A 20,858-nucleotide genomic window follows, 5' to 3' on the forward strand; every position below is an offset into this window, starting at 1 on the left:
GAACCGATGCTGCAGCTCTGTATATGCGAATTTACACCTATGTACAGCCAGTGTCCCGTCCCGTTCTCGGACATTAGCAAAGCAAATGTTATTTGTGAAAAAAATAATTCGATGGTCAGTGACTATCGAATGATTTTGTAGCCATACACATCCATTTTCATAGTGGAGCGTATATTCGCTCAGCGGCTGGGGGTGGGAGTTCGTTCGCCCAGTAGGCGGCGTCAGCCCACTTGCTACGCAGCGTAAGCGAACCAACTTGAATCACCCCCATAGTGTGTAAGACACAATACGCACATGGTACCAGTAGCGTGGGAGTCACAAACAGGGTTTCAACCTGCATCTAGATCTGAAGACCATTTCCCAAAGCCAACAAAAGTCAGGTTAAGAAGCCTTTGCCAAGATACTGCCTACGTGGTCCACCCCGCCATCTGTCAAAAAGTTGTCATTCAGAATGTTGACATGGACGAAATGTCTACATTCACCATGTTGACGCAAACACAATGTCAAGAGTCGAATACGGTTAGCGTTCAGCTGTGGTTACTGTATAACGTCTGTGAATTGTTTTCCCGCTTATTGCCCGTGTTTGTCTGCCCGGATCATCCATCGGGTAACCTAGGATTCTGCCTAGCGCCATGAGACTTCTGTAGCCAGCTATAATGTCTTTGGGTGGCTTTGACCCTTCGAAAGGAAAAGGGGGGCCCAAAACTATAATATTCCCTCTGACACTACAACATGTAGTCAGGTGTGCCTGTTTTTGTCTGTGTCTAGTCTTCTTGAGGATATGGGGCACACTGGAACTTGTAGTTCAGTTGTGTAGTCAGAAAGTCGCCCATCTCTGTCCTGTGTTGTCATTATAAGTTTATCTGGTCCAATTATACCCTCTGTATTACTGAGGGTTCTCCCTGGGTGCACTGCCGGATATATATCAGTGTAAGCTTTGACGCCTGTTGGTCTGGTTGATGTTTGTATACTTTACCACTCCCTTCTCTGTACTAGGTGAAGAATTGCAGCGCGCTGAGACGGTACATGAGCATCTCAGGGCCAATCTGGAATCATTGACCTTTTGACTGTTGACCTTGCCATTGTCGACCCAATGCTTGTGTCAACCTACCAACCCTGTTGACCCAATAAATGTCAACCTACAATGTTTTGACCCAATGACCCACACCTCCCCGAAGACATCCTCAAAAATGGGTGCCACCGTTAAACGCCAGTCATCTCGGCATTGTCAAGTTGTGGGGGGGGGGGGGGGGGTGTGGCCACGATGATGCAACCAAGCAGTCACTGCTGTTAGGTGACATCACATGACTATTTCTGTCCCTGTTTAACCTGCAGTTATTCCCAGTACATAATGTACTCCTGAGCATACACTGTGTATTTGTCCAGTACGTTCTGTCAGTCAGTGAGCGGAGCTACGGAGGTAACCTGAAACTGTGCAGGAGAGAGAACGGCAGCAGCACCTGTCCCCCAGCAAAGGTCTGGCGGCAGGAGAAAGCTGGCGACTTTATTTTGCAGCCCGTCGTCCCAGGGCCCCATTTCTCCGCCATCCCCCCACACCAGTCTCTACATACTCTCCCTTTCATCCTGTGATACATTGACACGGTCCCTGAACTAGATAACCCTTTAAGTGCCAATGTTGCCTGTGAGAGATCCTAAAAATAATCCGCTGTAAATGCCGGCGCCGCTTCCAGCGACGACTGTCCTTTTTTTTGGGTGCAATATTTAACTAAACATCAATGATTCGACCTGGCTGTATCTGTAATCATTGACACTAAATGGAACAGTCGCTGTGAGCGGCGCCGGCATTTTTAGCGGATATTTTGAGGATCTCTCACATCAATGTTGGCAATTTTGACGCTTCTGCTAAACCGCGATCTCTCAGGCCGCCAAATCTTCTCCAAAGCGCCAAATCAAATTCGGCAAAAATTGCAATGCATTTAGCTGCTATTTATCCCCCCCCCCCCCCCCCCCTCCGGTCTGTCTGTTTGTGAGACACTCGACTCAAGAGCAAAGTAATTGATACATCAGCAGTTGTCTGCTGTAACGAGGAGACGGCGTACACTTTTGAACCCGTCTTCGTTTTCCCTTATTTCCTAAAACATGCACCAGGCTCCTTATAAATTATTTTGAAAATGTATTTTAATTCGTTCACATCGTAGGCCCATAAAATGCTTTTTCTTTTGCATTCTTTTTGTGCCTTTTAATGTTCTGTTTACCGTTGTGTGCATTACGGAGTCGTGTGCCTCCCGCCTCCCTTCCGCTGTGACCTACCTGTGCTGAAAGCTCTATACCGGCACGGCCTCCTTTCCCGCAGCCTTACCTTACTCCCAGACAGTTGTCATTACCTTGGTCGAAAGGTCACACCTAAATTGAATGAAAGAAACGCACTGTGTTCCTGCGCGGTGCACAAAGGCGGTATTGACTTTCTTAATCCAGTTTGCAGAGGGGTGAGAGAATTAAATTAGATATCTAAAGTCTAGAGATGGAGAGCCTCTGAAAACAAAGATAAGATGAGAGGCTGCTATTTCTACCCCTGTCCTCGGAGCCCCGAGCTCCGGATTTTCGCAGGTGTGTCATCGGATCTCTGCCATGCATCGATCAAAAAAAAAAAGTCTGTCAATGCATATTTAATTAGCGAGGGGACTTTTGATTCTTTATGGATGTCTACTGCCATATTGAATGCACTGTCAGGCTCTCACAAATTTCCCCCCCGTCGCCCCCCTGCTGCCCACCCCCTGCCCGTTGTTTGGGGAGATTCTGCATTTTGTCTGAGAATCTAGAACTTTCTTTTGTTTTTGCCCGCTGGTGCATGGAACGCAACTGACGAGCATACAAACAAGCGGGGAAAGTGTTTATTTTTGTCTCGGAAGAAAGGTTGAGGCAATTACATTTTTTGTCTCTCTCTCTTTGGGGATTTTATCCCCCCTTTTATAAAGTATATAAAAGAGCGACAATGGGCTCCCATATTTTCCCAGCTTGAAGCACAGGATAGTTGTGCGTTGTGTTTTCTTTTCCCTTTTTATACGTAGGAAGCCTTTTTTTGTTACTCGCTCATTATTTTATTTTTTTTAGTTTGCGCCTTATTTGAATATGCAATCCTTAAAAAATATATCTAGCTGAGCACAGGAGTGCATCACCCGCTTGCCCGCCATTCTCCGTGTTTTAAGTCGCCGCGGATGAGCATGCGGCCAGCAAGGCAATAATCCAATCGATGGCCGCTGACCATCAAATGATTTTGTCAGCCTTCGGTCTGAAAAGTAAGTCAATACTTAATTTTCAGATGACTACTGATCTCCGATTTGGGGGCGGCCCCTTCAATCCCCTCACAGTGCCAACACCTGGGTGAAGGTGTTTGCACAGGGGTTTTGGTCTGAACCGGTCCGTTAATTTCGCCAGTGGGGGGAAATAAATGCAAGTTTAGCGTTACCGTAGACTACTGAATACAAATTCGTTATTGTTTGTGCACCACCCCCGCCACACACACGCACCCTCTTTTAATAACCTAAAAGGCCACATTTTGGCTGATATATGGTCTAGCAGTTGGATAAACAGAACAGATGAAAGCCACAGGATAAAGGACTTGGCCGGGAAATGGAATTTTACAGTACGGCGCACGAGCAAATGTTCCAATGTTCCAGGTTAACAAAAAAAATCACCTCTTCTGTTTTTTCAGTCTATAGTGCGTTCCACACTGTGCGCGACACTGCGTTTTCGGTTCTTTTCTACAGAAAACAAACTGCCGACGTTGTTTGCAGAGATCATGGGAAGTCTGGGGGTTTTTCGGTGGCAAATACTGTAGAACAGTTGTATAATTGTAATATAACATTACAGGTGTAATAGCATAGGTGTTCTTGGGATATTGGAGAACCTGTCCATCCCTTCGCCTAATATTACCAGGTTAGCTTTGCCGATATTTTGCGTTGGATTTCTGGTTGGTTGCAGTGGTTTTCTTATTGGCTGTTCTTGGGTTTCTGATTGTTTGCTATTGGTTTCTGTTTGGTTGCTATGGAATTCTGATTGGTTACTATGGATTAGAAGGGCATCCACGCGAAGGTGTTTCTCAATACTTTACGAAGGACCTTATTCTGGTTGATTCGCAAGGCTACAAGTCCAACAGACGCCACCCTACGATTGCCGATACGCACACAACCCCCCCTCGCACGCTGCGTTCATTCGCAGGGGCTGCAAACGGATCATTTTACATAAACATCCATTTGGAGGCTCTGGGGAAACACCCTCATCATTCGATGATAGCTGACCATCAAATGGTGTGGAAGGCACACACACATCTAGGGTTACTCTGAGGTAACATTAGATGGGCATGCAGAAGGAAGTGGGTGGGCAGCTGCCCCCAGCACCCACGTCATGGCCCGATTACCATGGGAATGCCCATGAAACGCTGGGCATTCCCTTGGGTGTGACTATCCGCCTCCGCTCACAAACACTATTTTCACCATGGCCGCACGCACCCAGCGTATGCACAGAAATGCGGCTGCACATACGCCAAACATCGGTCCCTGTGCGAGCGTACGGTCTGTGCAAACGGACCAGAATAACCCCCTAAAATCGGGTGCTGCTCCCAGTATCCCACAATGCCGTCTGTCCAGCGCCACCCACTTCCCACAATCAGATCATTGTGGCCACACCCCCACTTAACAATGCCTTTATTTTTGGCTATCTATAACAGGGCCTGAACCACTGTGCCAAAATGGCCGCTTCCTCCCAAAGTCGGCAGCTAGAATGTCGGTATGTGTTGCCCATAGCAGCCAATCCAGTTCTAAGGTGGAAATGCATCAAGCCTTCTAAAGAAGTTGTCCGTAGCAACCAACCAACTTCTAGTTAGCATATGTTAAGTGCGTTCTAAAATGAAAAGATCGCTACAAGCTAGTTGCTGTAGGCAACCTCTCCTCTTACGCACTTCTCCACTCTTTAGGAGGCTTCATACATCTCCCATGAAATGAATAATAATATAGACTAGGGTCCGTCCTGCCTCCGCTCCGTGTACGTGCGCTGTAGCATTGCTCGCTCCAGTGTAGTAATCTGAGTTTTACGACCATCTCTGTCTGGACGTCGGCTGTGAATGCGTAACAGCAATAAAATTATTTTGTTTTACCATAACTCTACCGGAGACAGATGACGGGACAGAAGCCTTGTCTGTATTTTTTACTCATGAGGCTCTCATTCCTGTAGGGATCCCTATGTGTCTAACGTTCTCTCCCCCGGTCACCCTCCCGTGTTCACGTAGCCTACTCCTTCCTCCTTGTCCTGTACCTGGAAGCAATGCACTGACTGCATTCTAGATGGTGTTATCTGAGTGCTATGTAAATTCACTTGTCCACTGGGCCCTCAGCCATCTGGCCAGCACCGTCCAATAGTTGTGGGCTGTACATAAAAGATTGCCATCAGCCAGCGACGGCCGACGTGCCAAAACGCAGCCGGTCAAGGCCCCCGAGAACTTCATTGTCATAGGTGAGCGGTTTATCTGACGGACACGGACGGTTTACAATTGCCAACCATCATCCAGACACCAGAGCTCGCCCCGGCATTAAACGGCGACACTTGCCACGTTCCTTTCCAGGTCACGTTATGGTCCACGGCCTGTTTTGCAGCAGTTTTTCAATACTATTACGGTATATGATCTGCACCTGGAGGACTCTTCTCTTGCAAAGTGATCTGTGGATTATAAGCCTGGACAGAAAATTAGGGGTACTTGTTTCCTAGAACGGCCACACCGATGTTGATCGGGTCGGTCGCTTCGATCGCATCGCATGCGACCGACGCGATGGTCCCGATTTTTACATTGATTGAAATGTGAATAGGGTCCCTGGGACCCTATTTTACATTGGATTCAATGTAAAAATCTCCCCAGACCCCAATTTTAACCCCCTCAACGGCACCCCACGATTGACGCCAACCCGAAGCGTGGCGAGCGTAGCCGGTACGCGTCCTCCGACCTTTTCATACCCCTACTATCCACGTCGGCGTGTAGTTGAGAATATAAAGTGTGGCGAGCACAGCGAGCCACCGAGCCCGAAGCGTGGCGAGCGGACGTGTATAACTTCACAGGTATACGCGTCCCCTCGCGGGGCTCGCTGAGCTCGCCGCGCTTCGGGCTCGGTGGCTCGCTACGCTCGCCACACTTTATAAAATCAACTCCACGCCGATGTGGATAGTAGGGGTATGAAACGGTCGGAGGATGCGTACCGCTGCCCCTTGCGGGCTCGCTACGCTCGCCACGCTTCGGGTTGGCGTCAATCGTAGGGTGACGTTCACAATGGGGGGGGGGGGCATATACAATGAGAAATTGGCCATATTGGCCCATTTCCCATTTTTTGCCCGATTACAATGTTAAAAATATTTTAACATTGAACCCTATGGCAAAATGGGTGCATCGTGTCGGTCGCGTGCCATGTTAATGCACCCAACCGACGCGATGGACCCGATTTTGCCTTTGCCGGCAAAATGGACCTGATTTTAAAGGAAATCGGGTCCATTGGGGGTAATCGTGTACCTTAAGTTAAGGTACACGATTACCCCCGATTGTGGCCGTTCTAGGAAACAAGTACCAAATTAGGTTATACGTATAAATGTTTTGTTTTGTCCGACAATATGCGCGATAATACCGTGTAGGTGCTCTGTGATTCGCGGCATCGTAAACGATGTGTCAAATTCATCTGCATGTACAGATGACAAGGGGAGGGGGGGGTGGGGGTTGTTAATGACCCACAGGACCGCACACAACTCGTTTGTTGTATACATACTTGGTGATATTATGAAAGCTACATCTTAGCCAAAATGAGTGATATCGTTCAATGAATTGCCCAGTTTGAACGCACCTTTAGTGTGTACCCATTATATCGTTAACGATGCATGCACCCGCGTGTCGTTAACGATCCCTACAATTGTCTGAACATGCCGTGAAAATCTGACAATAACGTCAGTGACTGCATTAAAGATATTGGCGGTGGTCCATATCGTATAGTGTGTACCCGGGTTAGCCAATCAGCCAGCCAATCAGCTCCTGTCTGCCATGACAGACTGCGTTTTAAAAATGTCAGGCAGGAGCCGATTGGTTGGTTGTTTATCACTCTCAATTGTATCACTTTTGAAGCTTAGGAAACACAGTAGGGCTGTTTTCAGCAATGTTCCTAATCAACCACCCTACTAGATAGATAGATGAAACCAGCAATAAATACATTTTGCTAATCAGCCGGGTATCTGTGTTTAAGCAGCTGCTTATCCAGCCCGGCTCTCGGGAAATGAGTTAATGCCCAGTACACAAAGTCAATGGAATGTTCAGAGCCCACTGCACTAAGTAATTCTATTGATTTAATGGAAATGCTTCCAATATGGATCACTCATTTGCATTAATTATGTATGGACAAATATTAATCTATTCATCCGATTACCTGTTGCTCCCGCATGATTGACAGCTCTCACTGCTCTTACACATTAGTCCTCTGCAGGAATACGAGACGGGAGACGAGTCTCTTTGTCACCTCGATCATTGTCGCCATGTGGAATTCCGTTGTTTTCTTTTGTATCAAAGAGGAGACCGAATGTTGTTTAGTTAAAAAAAAATAAAGTTTTCCCCAACGAGGCGCGCGTTTGTCGTGGTAGTAGTCCATCGTTACCTGACTCCCGTAATTTGTTTAGTTAAAGTTTTTTTTGATTAATTGTGAGTTTTTACTATAAATCTGCAAAGTGTTGTCACCGTACTATGCTCTGAGAGGTATATGTTTACTTTGAGGTGGCTGGCTGAGAACCGACGCGGTCCACACATGGTGAGCGGACTTCCATTGTTCTCAGATAAGACCATTTATTTTTATCCATGGTACAAGGCCTGATTTCACAGTATTATGTCCGAGCGCACGGGGGTGGAATCACGTTTGACAGGTGTTTTGGGCTTATAGTGCTACACAGGGCCGGCTGACGGTCTGTCAGTTTAGAGTTATTTATGTCACTGGTGTAGTTATTGATTAAGCGTCTGCACCTTCGTTCTTGGCTGGGGGCAACGTTTTCACAATTGTTTCACAGCACTGAATAAATGAGCACTTTAACTTTTTGTTACATATATTTAAAAAAAATTTGAAAAATATATATATTTTTGTTTTTACCAGATTCAAATCAGTCAGAGAGTCCCAGCCAGCCCAGTGAGGTTGATATAAAGGACCAGCCAGAGAATGGTGAGTTACATATCACAGCATTTACTCTGTGTGTGTGTGTGTGTGTGTGTGTGTGTGTGTGTGTGTGTGTGTGTAAACACTTAAAGTGCAGCAGGTGGCGGAGGCGGCCATATTGTGGGCATAACCAGGGTTCTTGCCTAAGAATGCTGCCTACCAATGCAGTGGAAACCATTCACGTCCGTAATATTACAGGCCCCACAGCTAGTAACTTCTTATTGACGTTGGTTCTGTTCTCAAAATGGCCGCCTCCACAATGCATGTGTGTGAGGGGTTAAAAAACCTAAATTGCTCAATTCCTATGTATGTAATGTTGTCCGTGGAACAGATCCCGTGGTAGGCATGACTTATGTGTGTCTCACAACTGTTTCTAATTGATCAGTTTATAAATGTAACTGTCGGTGATTGCTTTGCTACAATTATTATTTTTGTACAATATATGCTCTTATGGCGGGGGGGGGGGGTGAATCAAGCCTTGGAGGGCTATAAAGTGGAGATAAATAAAGGGTTTGATATATCAGGCAGGGAAAAGAGTGAAGAAGTTGCCCGGTCTATGTACTAAGCCTCAGAGAGAGATACAGTGGACAGAGATAAAGTCGCGTAATTCCAATCATAATTATAATGACAGTTATTCCTATTATTATACCTTTTTAAAAGGATCTTTTACAAGAGGGAGTGAAACTGTCATGGTGCAGACCAGACTAGGAAATGATCGCCCCTATACATCATTATATCACCATGCGGTGTATGTCAGTGAGATAACGGTCAGTGTATGAAACCAGTAATTACAATATATACTCTGGTTATAAATGACATGGAGGGAGGGGGAGGCAGTACATAGATAACAACTGTCTCCAATACTACTGGGAATACAGATTACTGCACTTGCTATCAGCTTAAAAGTTCTCTCAACCCAAAATTGCTAATACCACTTGCAAGGAGTTCCGTAAGGTGATCATTAGTCCCAAATAATACATACCCTAACTGACAGCACGATGAGACGTGAGAGATAGCTGGTGCCTTCCTAATCCAGGCTGATAGCATTCTGTATTAATTAATGGAATTAATGTGAATTTTCAGCCTGGGTTATACTGTAGGTCTCTGTGCGGCACTGGGAAGTTCTAAATCCTGCAGGAATACTGCACGATTACCGATGGACACTCTATTCAGTGAGCTGCTAACTGCCGTGTTACAGGAGCTGATTGGTTGGTTATCTCCATCCACCCAAGGCTTAGTTAATAGATCCCTGAATGAACAAACAAACGGATCAAATCAGGTTGGTTCGGTGAGCTGCAAACATGGCAGCTTACTGAGCGCCTAAGGCGCAGCCCCCCCTCGGAACCGTGTGAACACATCCCCTTGCATACCTCCGATAGTAAGAAATCAATCAATAGTCACCAACCATCGAATGATTTCTTCTGCCTTCGCAAATAAAGTCAGTCTCCACTCAACTTTTGTTTATGAGCACTAGAACGAAGACGTTACTGATCCACAGACCTTAAGATTTGCCACAGACCACAGATTTGGGGCCTCCCCCCCCCCCCAACCGCCCAACCCCCTGGTTGTCAAGAAAAAAATGGCATAAAATGGGCTAGACTCACCTAGGCCCAGCCATGATCACTGATAACTAGGCCGGAGCCTAGGTTGCCCAACGAATGATGCATCTCTGGTAGTTCCCCTCTTTGTATGGTTCCCAAATAGACCTTGGTGGAGCCATTTTGTGAATTGGTTCTGCATCTGACAAATGGCAGTCCTCACCATGTCCATATGAGGAGACACAATGATTAAAAGTTACATTTTACTCGTGTAAGTTTTCATAATTGCACTACATAAGGACATACTTCCTTCTCTTCATTGTGCATATGAGGTGTTCTCCTTAAAGGAACCGTTCCTGATTAACTGACTTGCACAGGTAGTGCGGGCTGTTTATTTCTTGAGACAGGAGAACATAATATATATTTTGACACCCCCCCCCCCCCCCCCCCCTAAGCAGTACTTTAGGCGTGCTACTGCGTTACCTCACTGTGGAGTATTGCGGCCCTGAGCGCCTTCACTTCACAAACACAGCGACATTGAGATGTAGCTAACAGGAGAAAGCCATGTATTTTATTAGTGAAGTTGGTTTGCAGCTTTCATGTAAGGACTGTGCTCAGTTGTGTACAGCCTGGCTCCGCTATCAGTATAAATCTATTTGCAGAATTCTCCAGCTTCGTATAAAGCCCCCGGTTGCTTGCATGCTAATTTCTAATATTATTCTCCCCTGTGATTTATAAAGCAGAAGGCTGTTTATTCTACAAATATCTGGCATAGTCACAGTAACATTCAGGGGGTAGATTACAGATGTGCCTTCACCAGCGATCCAGCCACACCCATCAAAAATAGACTCACAGCGCCCACTATAGGCTGACGCCGTGTACAGCACTTCAGGCTTCTAAAAGAAGAATTCTTTCTATAGAGATGCTACAGATTAAATTGACAAAATCTTCAAAAATTAAGAGGTGATGTTGCGCAAAGCAGCCAATCAAATTCTGTCTATCATTTTCTAGGATGCAATAGAGAAATGATGGACGGAATAGTTGCTACGGGCAACATCACCTATTTTCATTTTTCAAAACTTTAGTAAATTTTCCCCTAAATGGTATAGGCCCAGTGAGCAGTTTTCGGGGCAAGGGTTTACACCAGGCATGTCCAAACTGTGGCCCTCCAGCTGTTGTGAAACTACACATAACAGCATGCCTTGCCATAGTTCAGTGCTTTATAGCAAATCTGTGGCAAGGCATGATGGGACTTGTAGTTTCACAACAGCTGGAGGGCCATAGTTTGGACATGCCTGGTTTACACAGTCGCACGTTTGCCGAGACTGCAATTGGAAGCTTATACCAAGGAAAGAAAAATGTTGAACATACACACGCAGAGATTTGTGCTAAGCAATTTTGCTTAAGCAAAAAAAGGCCGGGTAGCTGTTCAGAAAGAGATATTGCGATCAGTATCTCTCATTCTGTACACACAGAGAGATTTGCGGTAGCAATCTTAGATTTGCTAAGCAATCTTAATAGATTTTGACTGCATGCACTGACTTAGTTAGCAAGAGATATTTAATCTGTCGGAGCATTCACACGGAGAGATCTGTGCTTACTGTCTAAGCAATCTAGTCAGATCGCTTAGAAAATTGCACAAATTTGCTCCGTGTGTACACCCCTTAACACTTTAAAATCTCACTTAAGTTCAAACTTATCTCAAAGGAGTGGGAGATTTAGCAAAGATTGGAGAGAGAGATAAAGTACCATCAAATATGCCCATAACTGTAATTTTTACAGAGTGGTTGACAATGACAGTTAGAAGCCGATTAGTTGGTTGATAATTTAGCTATAGCCAAACTTTGATAAGTCTCCCCCCCAACCCCCCAAAGTATAGTGGATGGAGAGAAAGCCCCAACCAAACAGCTCCTAACTGTAATCTTTCAAACACGGTCTGTACTGTAGTAGTTAGGAGCTGGTTAGCTGGTAATCTCTCCACTTTATCTGTCTCCAAGGCAAAGTACATCTGGCCAAAAATGTTATATACATTGTGGAGTAGAGCAGTTATATCTGTTTTAAACTTGCTGGCTATGGAGGGAGCTGTGAAGACAGAGTGGAGGTAGGAGCAGATAGGGACTGGGAGCAGGGTGGAGAGTTTGTTGGGTAAAAACTGTCACAGCTCAAAGTGAAAGTAAAAACGGTCACAGCTCAAAGTGAAAGTAAATTGCAGAAGCTGTCATTTTGAAGGGCTTTGATCTAGTAAGCTACATATTACATATGTGGTACATAATGAATATGGTTTAGAACTATGTTTTGCAGTCACTGCGCCAGCGGCCTGAATCTCATGCACAGGAGACTTGTCACCTGAATTTCCATTTGACCTGATGGGTGGATTATCTGTACCATCTCAGCCTCGCTCATCTAAACCGGGAGCGAGCGAGATTAGAATCAGCCAAACGGCAGGATTTTATTTTAAGAAACTTGCGAGCCCCTGAGCTCAGTTAGCAACATAAAACCCTTTTGTTCTCCGTAGCGGCAGCTTGCTCAACCGGTTCCACCACTTTCCAGCCATAAGCCTGAACTTGCTAACGCATCTTTCACATTCCTTCATATATATAAATATTTTTCAAAAAGTTAACTCCTTGGCGCTGAAACAGATTTTATCCAATGGATAAACCCATTAAGGGAAGAAGGCCACCACCCCAAGGCTGGTATCCGGTTGGCAGATGTAGTGTCAACACCAAAAGGCCGACATGAACTTTTTATTATACATTTTTCTTCAATTTTTTTTGGACTTTTTAATACTTTAACATCCACCTGGACTTGGGAACGATAAATCCCATAGCATGGCGGGCCTTGTGAAGATACGTGCCACCCCAATATGGGGACCATATTGACAGGTGTCGACATTGACACAAAATCCTTACAAAACATGTCAACCTTTCTTGTGTAGACCTTTTGTCCATGTTGACGTTTTGCATGACGACTTTTTGGTGTTGACTTATTCACTGTCGGTCTAGACCAGTGGTAACCAATTCCAGTCCTCGAGAGCTACCAACGTTCACGTTTTTCTGCTGTGCATCACAGTCGATGCCCGAAATATTAGCGCATCGTGCTTTGTGTACGGGCGTTCCGCTGACCGTCGTACAGCCGAGTCGGGAACCGCTGGTGATTGGCAGCTCAGTGGGCATGCGCCCGCCCATTTGTGATGTCAGATCGATTGATCTGCAGATAGATCTACCAGTGTGTACGTCTGTTCTAGATCCTCACATCAACCCACTGATTTAAAAACAATCAATGGCCCATAGTCAACAGTTGTATAAATAAGGAAATATTTGTTTGATTTTAGGACTTCGTTATTGATTTTGAATCCCGTTTGAGAGCGCGTGTGTCATGGGCAGTGACACAAAACGATAAATTAATTTGCTTCTTGCCGGCAATCTGGAGTCATGGGTAGCCCAAAGAGTTAAAATGACAAATATACTCAGAAGTAAAATGACATAGAAGTTTTGTGTCTGAGCGGTTCCTATAGTCAGGGACCTAAGTGATGAATCTGGACCCTGATGGGGTGTAATTAGCCAATTAAGATGATTTGAAAGCTTTGGATTGGATTTTGAGATGGTCGGCTGGATAAGACTTTGATTGCAGGATGACAAACAGAGAGTTGTAGTAAATGGAGAGCATTCACAGTAGTGTATTGTCACCAGAGAAGTACCCCAGGGATCTGTACTTGGACCAGTGCTTTTTAATATCTTTATTGGGGACATTGCAAATTTGAAGTATTCCTTTTTGGTAGATGACACAAAGGTATGCAACAGGGTAGACACACCAGGAGGGGTAAATCAAATGATGGATGATCTAGGTAGACTAGAGGAGAACGGTCAAGAGCTTGGCAACTACAGTTTAATGCCAATCCTGCACTTGTGTCTCAAAAATCAAAAGGCTAAATATAGTATAAATGGCAGTATATTAGAAACTACTGAGAAGGAAAGGGATCTAGAGGAGACTAGACAGGTGACTTAAAAGCAGGTAGGCAATGTAACAAAGCAATGAGGAAGGCTAGTCAGATGCTTGGTTGCATAGGGAGAGGAATCAGCCGCAGAAAGAAAGAAGTAATAATGCCACTGTATAGGTTATTGGTACGACCTCATCTAGAATACTGTGTTCAGTTCTGTATAGGTCACTGGTGCGGCCTCATCTAGAATACTGTGTCCAGTTCTGTATAGGTCACTGGTGCGGCCTCATCTAGATACTGTGTCCAGTTCTGTATAGGTCACTGGTGCGGCCTCATCTAGATACTGTGTCCAGTTCTGTATAGGTCATTGGTGCGGCCTCATCTAGATACTATGCCCAGTTCTGTATAGGTCACTGGTGTGGCCTCATCTAGATACTGTGCCCAGTTCTGTATAGGTCACTGGTACTACCTCATCTGTATACTGTGCCCAGTTCTGTATAGGTCACTGGTGCGTCCTCATCTAGATACTGTGTCCAGTTCTGTATAGCTCACTGGTACGGCCTCATCTAGATACTGTGTCCAGTTCTGTATAGGTCACTGGTACGGCCTCATCTAGATACTGTGCCCAGTTCTGTATAGGTCACTGGTACTGCCTCATCTATATACTGTGCCCAGTTCTGTATAGGTCACTGGTACGGCCTCATCTAGATACTGTGCCCAGTTCTGTATAGGTCACTGGTACGGCCTCATCTAGATACTGTGTCCAGTTCTGTATAGGTCACTGGTAGGGCCTCATCTAGAATACTTTGCCCAGTTCTGTATAGGTCACTGGTAGGGCCTCATCTAGATACTGTGCCCTGTTCTGTATAGGTCACTGGTACGGCCCCATCTAGATACTGTGCCCAGTTCTGTATAGGTCACTGGTACGGCCTCATCTAGATACTGTGCCCAGTTCTGTATAGGTCACTGGTAGGGCCTCATCTAGAATACTGTGCCCAGTTCTGTATAGGTCACTGGTACGGCCTCATCTAGATACTGTGCCCAGTTCTGTATAGGTCATTGGTAGGGCCTCATCTAGAATACTGTGCCCAGGTCTGTATAGGTCACTGGTACGGCCTCATCTAGATACTGTGTCCAGTTCTGTATAGGTCACTGGTACGGCCTCATCTAGATACTGTGCCCAGTTCTGTATAGGTCACTGGTACGGCCTCATCTAGATACTGTGTCCAGTTCTGTATAGGTCACTGGTACGGCCTCATCTAGAGCACTGTGCCCAGTTCTGTATAGGTCACTGGTACGGCCTCATCTAGATACTGTGCCCAGTTCTGTATAGGTCACTGGTACGGCCTCATCTAGAGCACTGTGCCCAGTTCTGTATAGGTCACTGGTACGGCCTCATCTAGATACTGTGCCCAGTTCTGTATAGGTCACTGGTATGGCCTCATCTAGATACTGTGTCCAGTTCTGTATAGGTCACTGGTACGGCCTCCTCTAGAATACTTTGCCCAGTTCTGTATAGGTCACTGGTAGGGCCTCATCTAGATACTGTGCCCTGTTCTGTATAGGTCACTGGTACGGCCTCATCTAGATACTGTGCCCAGTTCTGTATAGGTCACTGGTGTGGCCTCCTGTAGATACTGTGCCCAGTTCTGTATAGGTCACTGGTACGGCCTCATCTAGATACTGTGCCCAGTTCTGTATAGGTCACTGGTGCGGCCTCATCTAGATACTGTGCCCAGTTCTGTATAGGTCACTGATACGGCCTCATCTTGAGTACTGATATCCTTACAAAGACCTAATGATCTTATAGGGTTTGAGGTAACAATATGGTTAATAAAGGGGCAGAATAGATGGGCCAAGTGGTTCTTCTCTGCCGTCACATCACATTCTATGTTTCATGTTCTTTCTCAATAACTGTGCGTTGACTGACTGCAAACATTCTGATTAAATTCCACATAAAGAATCAAAGCAGCCACCAAGCGATACAGGGGATGCCGCATCTCCGGGGCACCCAGCACCTACGTCAGACATGTGTGCACGTATTTAGGGGTCAGTGATCCCCAGCTCCAGCTGTGTTTGCAGTCCCGCTGTCAAAACAGAGAAAAAGGAAACAGCTGTGTGTCCGAGCCCTAACAACGGACTCCTAACTGGGCACCACCGTAAATAAACACTGGGCCCGATTCAACTTTCTACGCTGTTGACACCCCAGCTGCGAATGTGTACGCATCGGCTCTCTGGGCAGTATTCAATGAGAAAAATTCTCTGTGTTTTATGGAGAATTTGTGCTTTGTTCGCCTTGGATGGAGCATTTTGCTCTCCAAAAGCGAGCAACCCTATTCAATGTGAAATATTCTCCGTCTTTCTAAGTGATTTTCTCAGTCTCTCTCCGTGTAGCAATTCTCCATCTTTTGATGGAGATCTGGAATGTGAACTTTTAAACTAAAAGTGTTTTTTTTTTTTAAATTTTGGTGTAAAAAAATCAGGTTTTTTTTCTGTGAAGGGGCATGTTATTTTTATTCATGTGCTTATAGCACATGAATATATATTTAATTTTTAAAAAAAATATATTTTTTTTTTATTTATTTTTTACACAGTGCAGCCAGCAGGGGGCCGGAGCGCTCGAGCCGCTCATTAGATATTCATATATTCACTGCACCCGATCGTTAATATGCACGATCGGGTGCAGTGAATACTGGGTCCCCCGCTGGCTATAGGGGGGGGCAGCCTGTGCTGCCTGGGTCCAGGGGAGCCCACCTCCCCTCCACATTCCTCTGGAGCAGCCAGGGAGTCTTTAATCTCTCTGGCTGCTTCCGTCCCCCGGCTCCCTGAAAGCTCCCTGCCGCGGACGCTCGTCCGCTGCAGGGGTTAAGACTCGCCGCGAGTGGCGGCGAGTCTTAAATACATTGAATAGTGGGAGCAGGAGGCTCCGGAACAGGGAGAATCTCCGCTAAAACACGGAGAGTGCATGGAGAGCGAAATAAAACGCTCTCCATGCACGGAGAACTTTCTCATTGAATACTGCCCTCTGAGATAATTCACTATTGCTGGTAGTACCCTCATCACCGAAAGTCGGCATAGCCAGGCGTAGTGCATATGGAAATGCCGGTTTGGGAAAAAAAAACGTTTTATGGTATTGTACCGCATTTTCTCGGGATCCCGCTCATAGAATTTGACAGCAGATAAGAACCATAAGCCTATCCAGTCTGCCCTTTAGGATCATGGTATCAGCGATCGGATTTCAGGGCTGGTTTAGCCGTGTTGAATTTACCGGGATTATATCGGATTCAGGTTGTGCGCACCAGATGCCAGGAGCAGAGTGGGTGGTTAAGTCATCCGGTGGTTAGCGGAGTGCAGGACACAGAGCCTCAGCCAGCGGCAGCATTAGGAAGAGCGTCAGGCAAAAACTCACGGCCAGCTCACCATGGTTTATCTGGGGAGAGTGTCCAAGATGGATCAGCATAAAATGCTGCTATTCGTGGTCCGCAAGGAATGGGCGGGGCTACATGATGCAATTTCATGCCATTTAGCCCGGCCACCTCTAAACGGACCCACGATTCCCTTTATTCTCCATAGCGACCACTCATGCCGGACTGCGGGGGGATTGTCCTAATAAGTCCATTCCAGCAGTTTTCGGGAGGCAAGTATGAATTACAAAGGCCTAGAAGTTCCTGGGCAGAAAAAGTTCTGTAGCTCAAAGCATCCAACCAGGTTCTAGTTGTCATCTGATTGGTTGATGAAGGCAGCGCAGCCTAACATGCTGCACTTTAGCAATGTACTAACGCTGATAAATGTATGTAGTTTATTTAAGTTAAAGGAATAATAATGGTACATTCTCTGGGACCCTTCTTTTTCGGTAAGCTGTTCTGTTCCGTAGAAGCGAGGCAGGGTGATTGGATTTGGTCAGTGGCTGAAGGCTGGCGGTGGTCTCTTCCTGACGGATTTCAGCTGCGGCACAGAAGCAGAGAAAATCAAATTTTATCTGAAATTAGGTCCCGTTATTTGTGCACCTGTTTCTGCCTCCTTCTATCTGAAACTAACGCCGGCAACCGCAGCCTCCGGCAAACCTACATCCACACCAGTCGCGATTCATGGACTTTGGGATAAACTCGGGTTTTTTTTTTTTGTATGTAAGCAAATTTACGCAGGCATCGACACTCCTGCATTCCCAGGGGGTCTAAACATGTCCCTTTTATCCCATGCGCAGAGGCGCACAATTGGAATCCCAACCGATCAGGCCCAATGTCTGCTGAAAGCTTGGGCTTTTTATTCTATTTTGGAAATGTTCGTAGGTCACAGAACTGTGGGATCTGCACTAAAAATGTTTTCTTTCCGTGGCCCTTTGCTCCCGGTTTTTGCGAGGTTGCATTTCTTTTTACTCGCACGGATTAACGCATCGTCTAACATCATCTCTGCAGGGTTCTCATTCAGATGGGAGGGTCCTGACAAATTTGGGAATTTCTTGCTAGAACTCTCCTCTTGGCCGCCACATACAAAAACAGGTTTTTCGGCCAACAAAACAATTTGCTGTTCAAAACGTAGCATTATGAGAGCTGTTCCCGGTATAGCCGGATGCGTTCCATTCTCAACAGAATGGTAGAGAAGTGGTCTTTGGCCTTTATTTCTAATGGCGCGCGAATGTAGTACTGGCGCAACAAACACATTAATATACAAAGGTGACATGAAACTCATCGCTACGCATATGCGTTCCATTGCTGGCACTTCCCAAGGGATTTAGTCGCTAGGTTGAGCACTAACGGTCGGCAGGGCGTACAAGGTCATGCTGGTTGCCTCACAAAACAGTAGTAGTTTGGTGCTTTTCCAGCCTTGTAATGCCGCCCCTCGAGCGTGCGATTGTCCATCCCCCGCTGCACGGCGAATGTCCCCGCAGCACTGAGAATGAATGTCTTGTATAAACATCCATTTGCAGGCCGGAAATCGAATGATTTCTGTAGGGCTTGCATATCTAAGCTGACTTAGATCTGCGGGTTCCTGTTCCGAGAGCTGGAGGGGCAGCTGACGTCTGGTGCGCAACCCAGCCCCTCCCCCCCATCCCCCTTTGCAAGAGTCTCTGAGGGCGCCGTATAGAAGCCCTGCACATGCGCATTCCCCGTGCAAACATACGGGTGAGTTCCCTAACCAGAATGAGGGCCTTAGGTCTACACATGAAATAGGTCTACATTGCCGGAAGGTCGACACAAGCATTATGTCGACAATGGAAGGTCGACAGTCAAACCTCTAAATTGTCACTTTTTTTTTCGAGCCGACATGTGCCAACACGCGATATTTCGCACCCTACCATCCACTAGGACACAAAGGTAGAATATAATGGTGTGCAGAGAGCATCAAGGCGCCGTGCCTGAAGCATGGCGAGCGCAGTGGTACACTGATACCGCGTCCATGCCGACTAGCGTCAAATTCCGTGTCAAAAACTTGAAAAACTCATGTCGACCTTTTTGTTTGAGCAAAAAGTCCCATTCATTTATACAATATGTTTTATATATTTTTATTTTATTATAAATGAAAAAGGATTGCCGCATCTGGAATTAATGCCGCACGGAGAATGTCTTTCGAATCGGCTGTAAGTAAGTTTTCCGTCACGTGCGTTTGTTTGATTCCATCTTGTTCTGAAGTAATAGAACATCCGCTGGCAGAACGGCTTCCTCCCCCCGTTACCTCTCCCAATGTACAGACACATTTCCTAAACAACAGTTTAAGTGGTGATGCGGCACATTGTGTCTTATTAAATACTTTGGTGTATGGAGAGAGGGAGATATAAAAGGGCATCTTCAGTCTTGTTTAATGGCCCTGGCGCCGGCTGCTGTTTCCTTCTGAATCCTTCTCTGCCAAAGTGGCTCGCAGTGCGATTCCGGCACATTGCTGTGCTCCGTACGGAAGGCAGGGCAGAGGAGCGGTGTTCTAACACAGATTGTGCTATACGCAGATCAGCACAGGAGGAATACATGTCCACGCAAACTGAAAAATAAGGAACGTAGCTAGATGCAGGAGAGATGCCACCAAAGCACACAGGGGGTGAGGGTCACTATGCCAGCTCAGCTTGGTGAGTGGGAATACCTGCCAGGGTTCCATAATAAATGCTAAGCTCCTCAGGACTACTACAGCATAGCATAAAATTCTTTGTTTGACCCCATTGCTTAAACGCAACCCAGCGCCCACCAAGGGGAATATCCAGCCCTTCAGAAACACCTTTACAGATTGCAGTTGTGCCAATGTAATGTGATCTGCCATTTCACACATACCCCATTGCTCCACCCAAACGCATGCCCCTCTGCAAATCAGCTGTTTTAAAACTAGGTAAATTCCTTTGCAGACTTGCATACGGGGCGGGTCCAGTGATGTCACAGCAGCTCAAATGACTGCACTTATAGCACCATGCACAACATTTACAATGTTGATATTCAAAATGTCAACCGTTACGGCATTGTTGGAATGTAGACATTGAATATGTCGGCACCTGCAGAATGCCTACATATGGAATGTCGGAAAGGATGACTTCCAGACCTAGAGGATCTGTTGGAAGTTAACATGGCGTCACCTCTGGGCCGGAAGACATCTTGGGGACTGCTGGACCCACACACGGCCCCCATCCACTACTGTGATTTCTCCAAGGGGAGAAGTTGCAGCCAATCCCCCCTTGAGCCGCCTAGAAGGCGATATATATCGCATGTGGTCCTTTTTCATGCGATATATCGCATGCAATCCCATTCCCCGCTGCTGGATCCGGTGGATCCTTGGTGCAGCAGTGACGATCCCTGGGTCCAATCCGATGCACACAGGACCGCGTATAGGATCGGAATCAGTGGTTAAACACGTGCAATTTGGGCCCTATTTTAACCCAGTTCTTCTCTGGTTGCTATGGACAACTCCACCTCCTTTCATTTGTAGAAGATTTAGTAAATTTACCTCAGAGTTTCCAGCGCATAGTGGAGAGGACCGAGGGAGCAATTGCTCGGGAAGGGTTAATGGTCCCGGTTCCTACACACCAGACAATCCCACGAATCTGACGGCCCACGATGGTGCGCGCCTCTCCTGCTGCGAGCGCACAGTCTGGTCAATAGATACTTTGCTGCTGGAGCCTGGTAATGGAAGGCTAAGGAGTAGTCTAATGTTAATAATAAAAGAGTGCTTTGGACACCTTCTGGTGAGTGGATAAAACACTTGGATACATAATTTAGGTGCAATTTA

At 46.2% G+C, this 20,858-nt stretch overlaps 1 protein-coding gene across 13 annotated transcripts in view; it reads left to right on the forward strand.

Moving 5' to 3' along the window:
- The window catches only part of NFIA (nuclear factor I A), a 244,592-nt gene that overhangs the window by 125,282 nt on the left and 98,452 nt on the right, over nt 1-20,858 (forward strand). For all 13 annotated transcript variants that reach the window (XM_083157639.1, XM_083157638.1, XM_083157644.1 and 10 more), the window contains exon 3: nt 8,121-8,186. In XM_083157639.1, the coding sequence (XP_083013765.1) occupies nt 8,121-8,186 (66 nt within the window). The remainder of the gene's footprint in view (nt 1-8,120; nt 8,187-20,858) is intronic.

This window comes from Crinia signifera, chromosome 8 (assembly GCF_055691185.1).
Source record: "Crinia signifera chromosome 8, ASM5569118v1, whole genome shotgun sequence".
Lineage (NCBI taxonomy): Eukaryota > Metazoa > Chordata > Amphibia > Anura > Myobatrachidae > Crinia > Crinia signifera.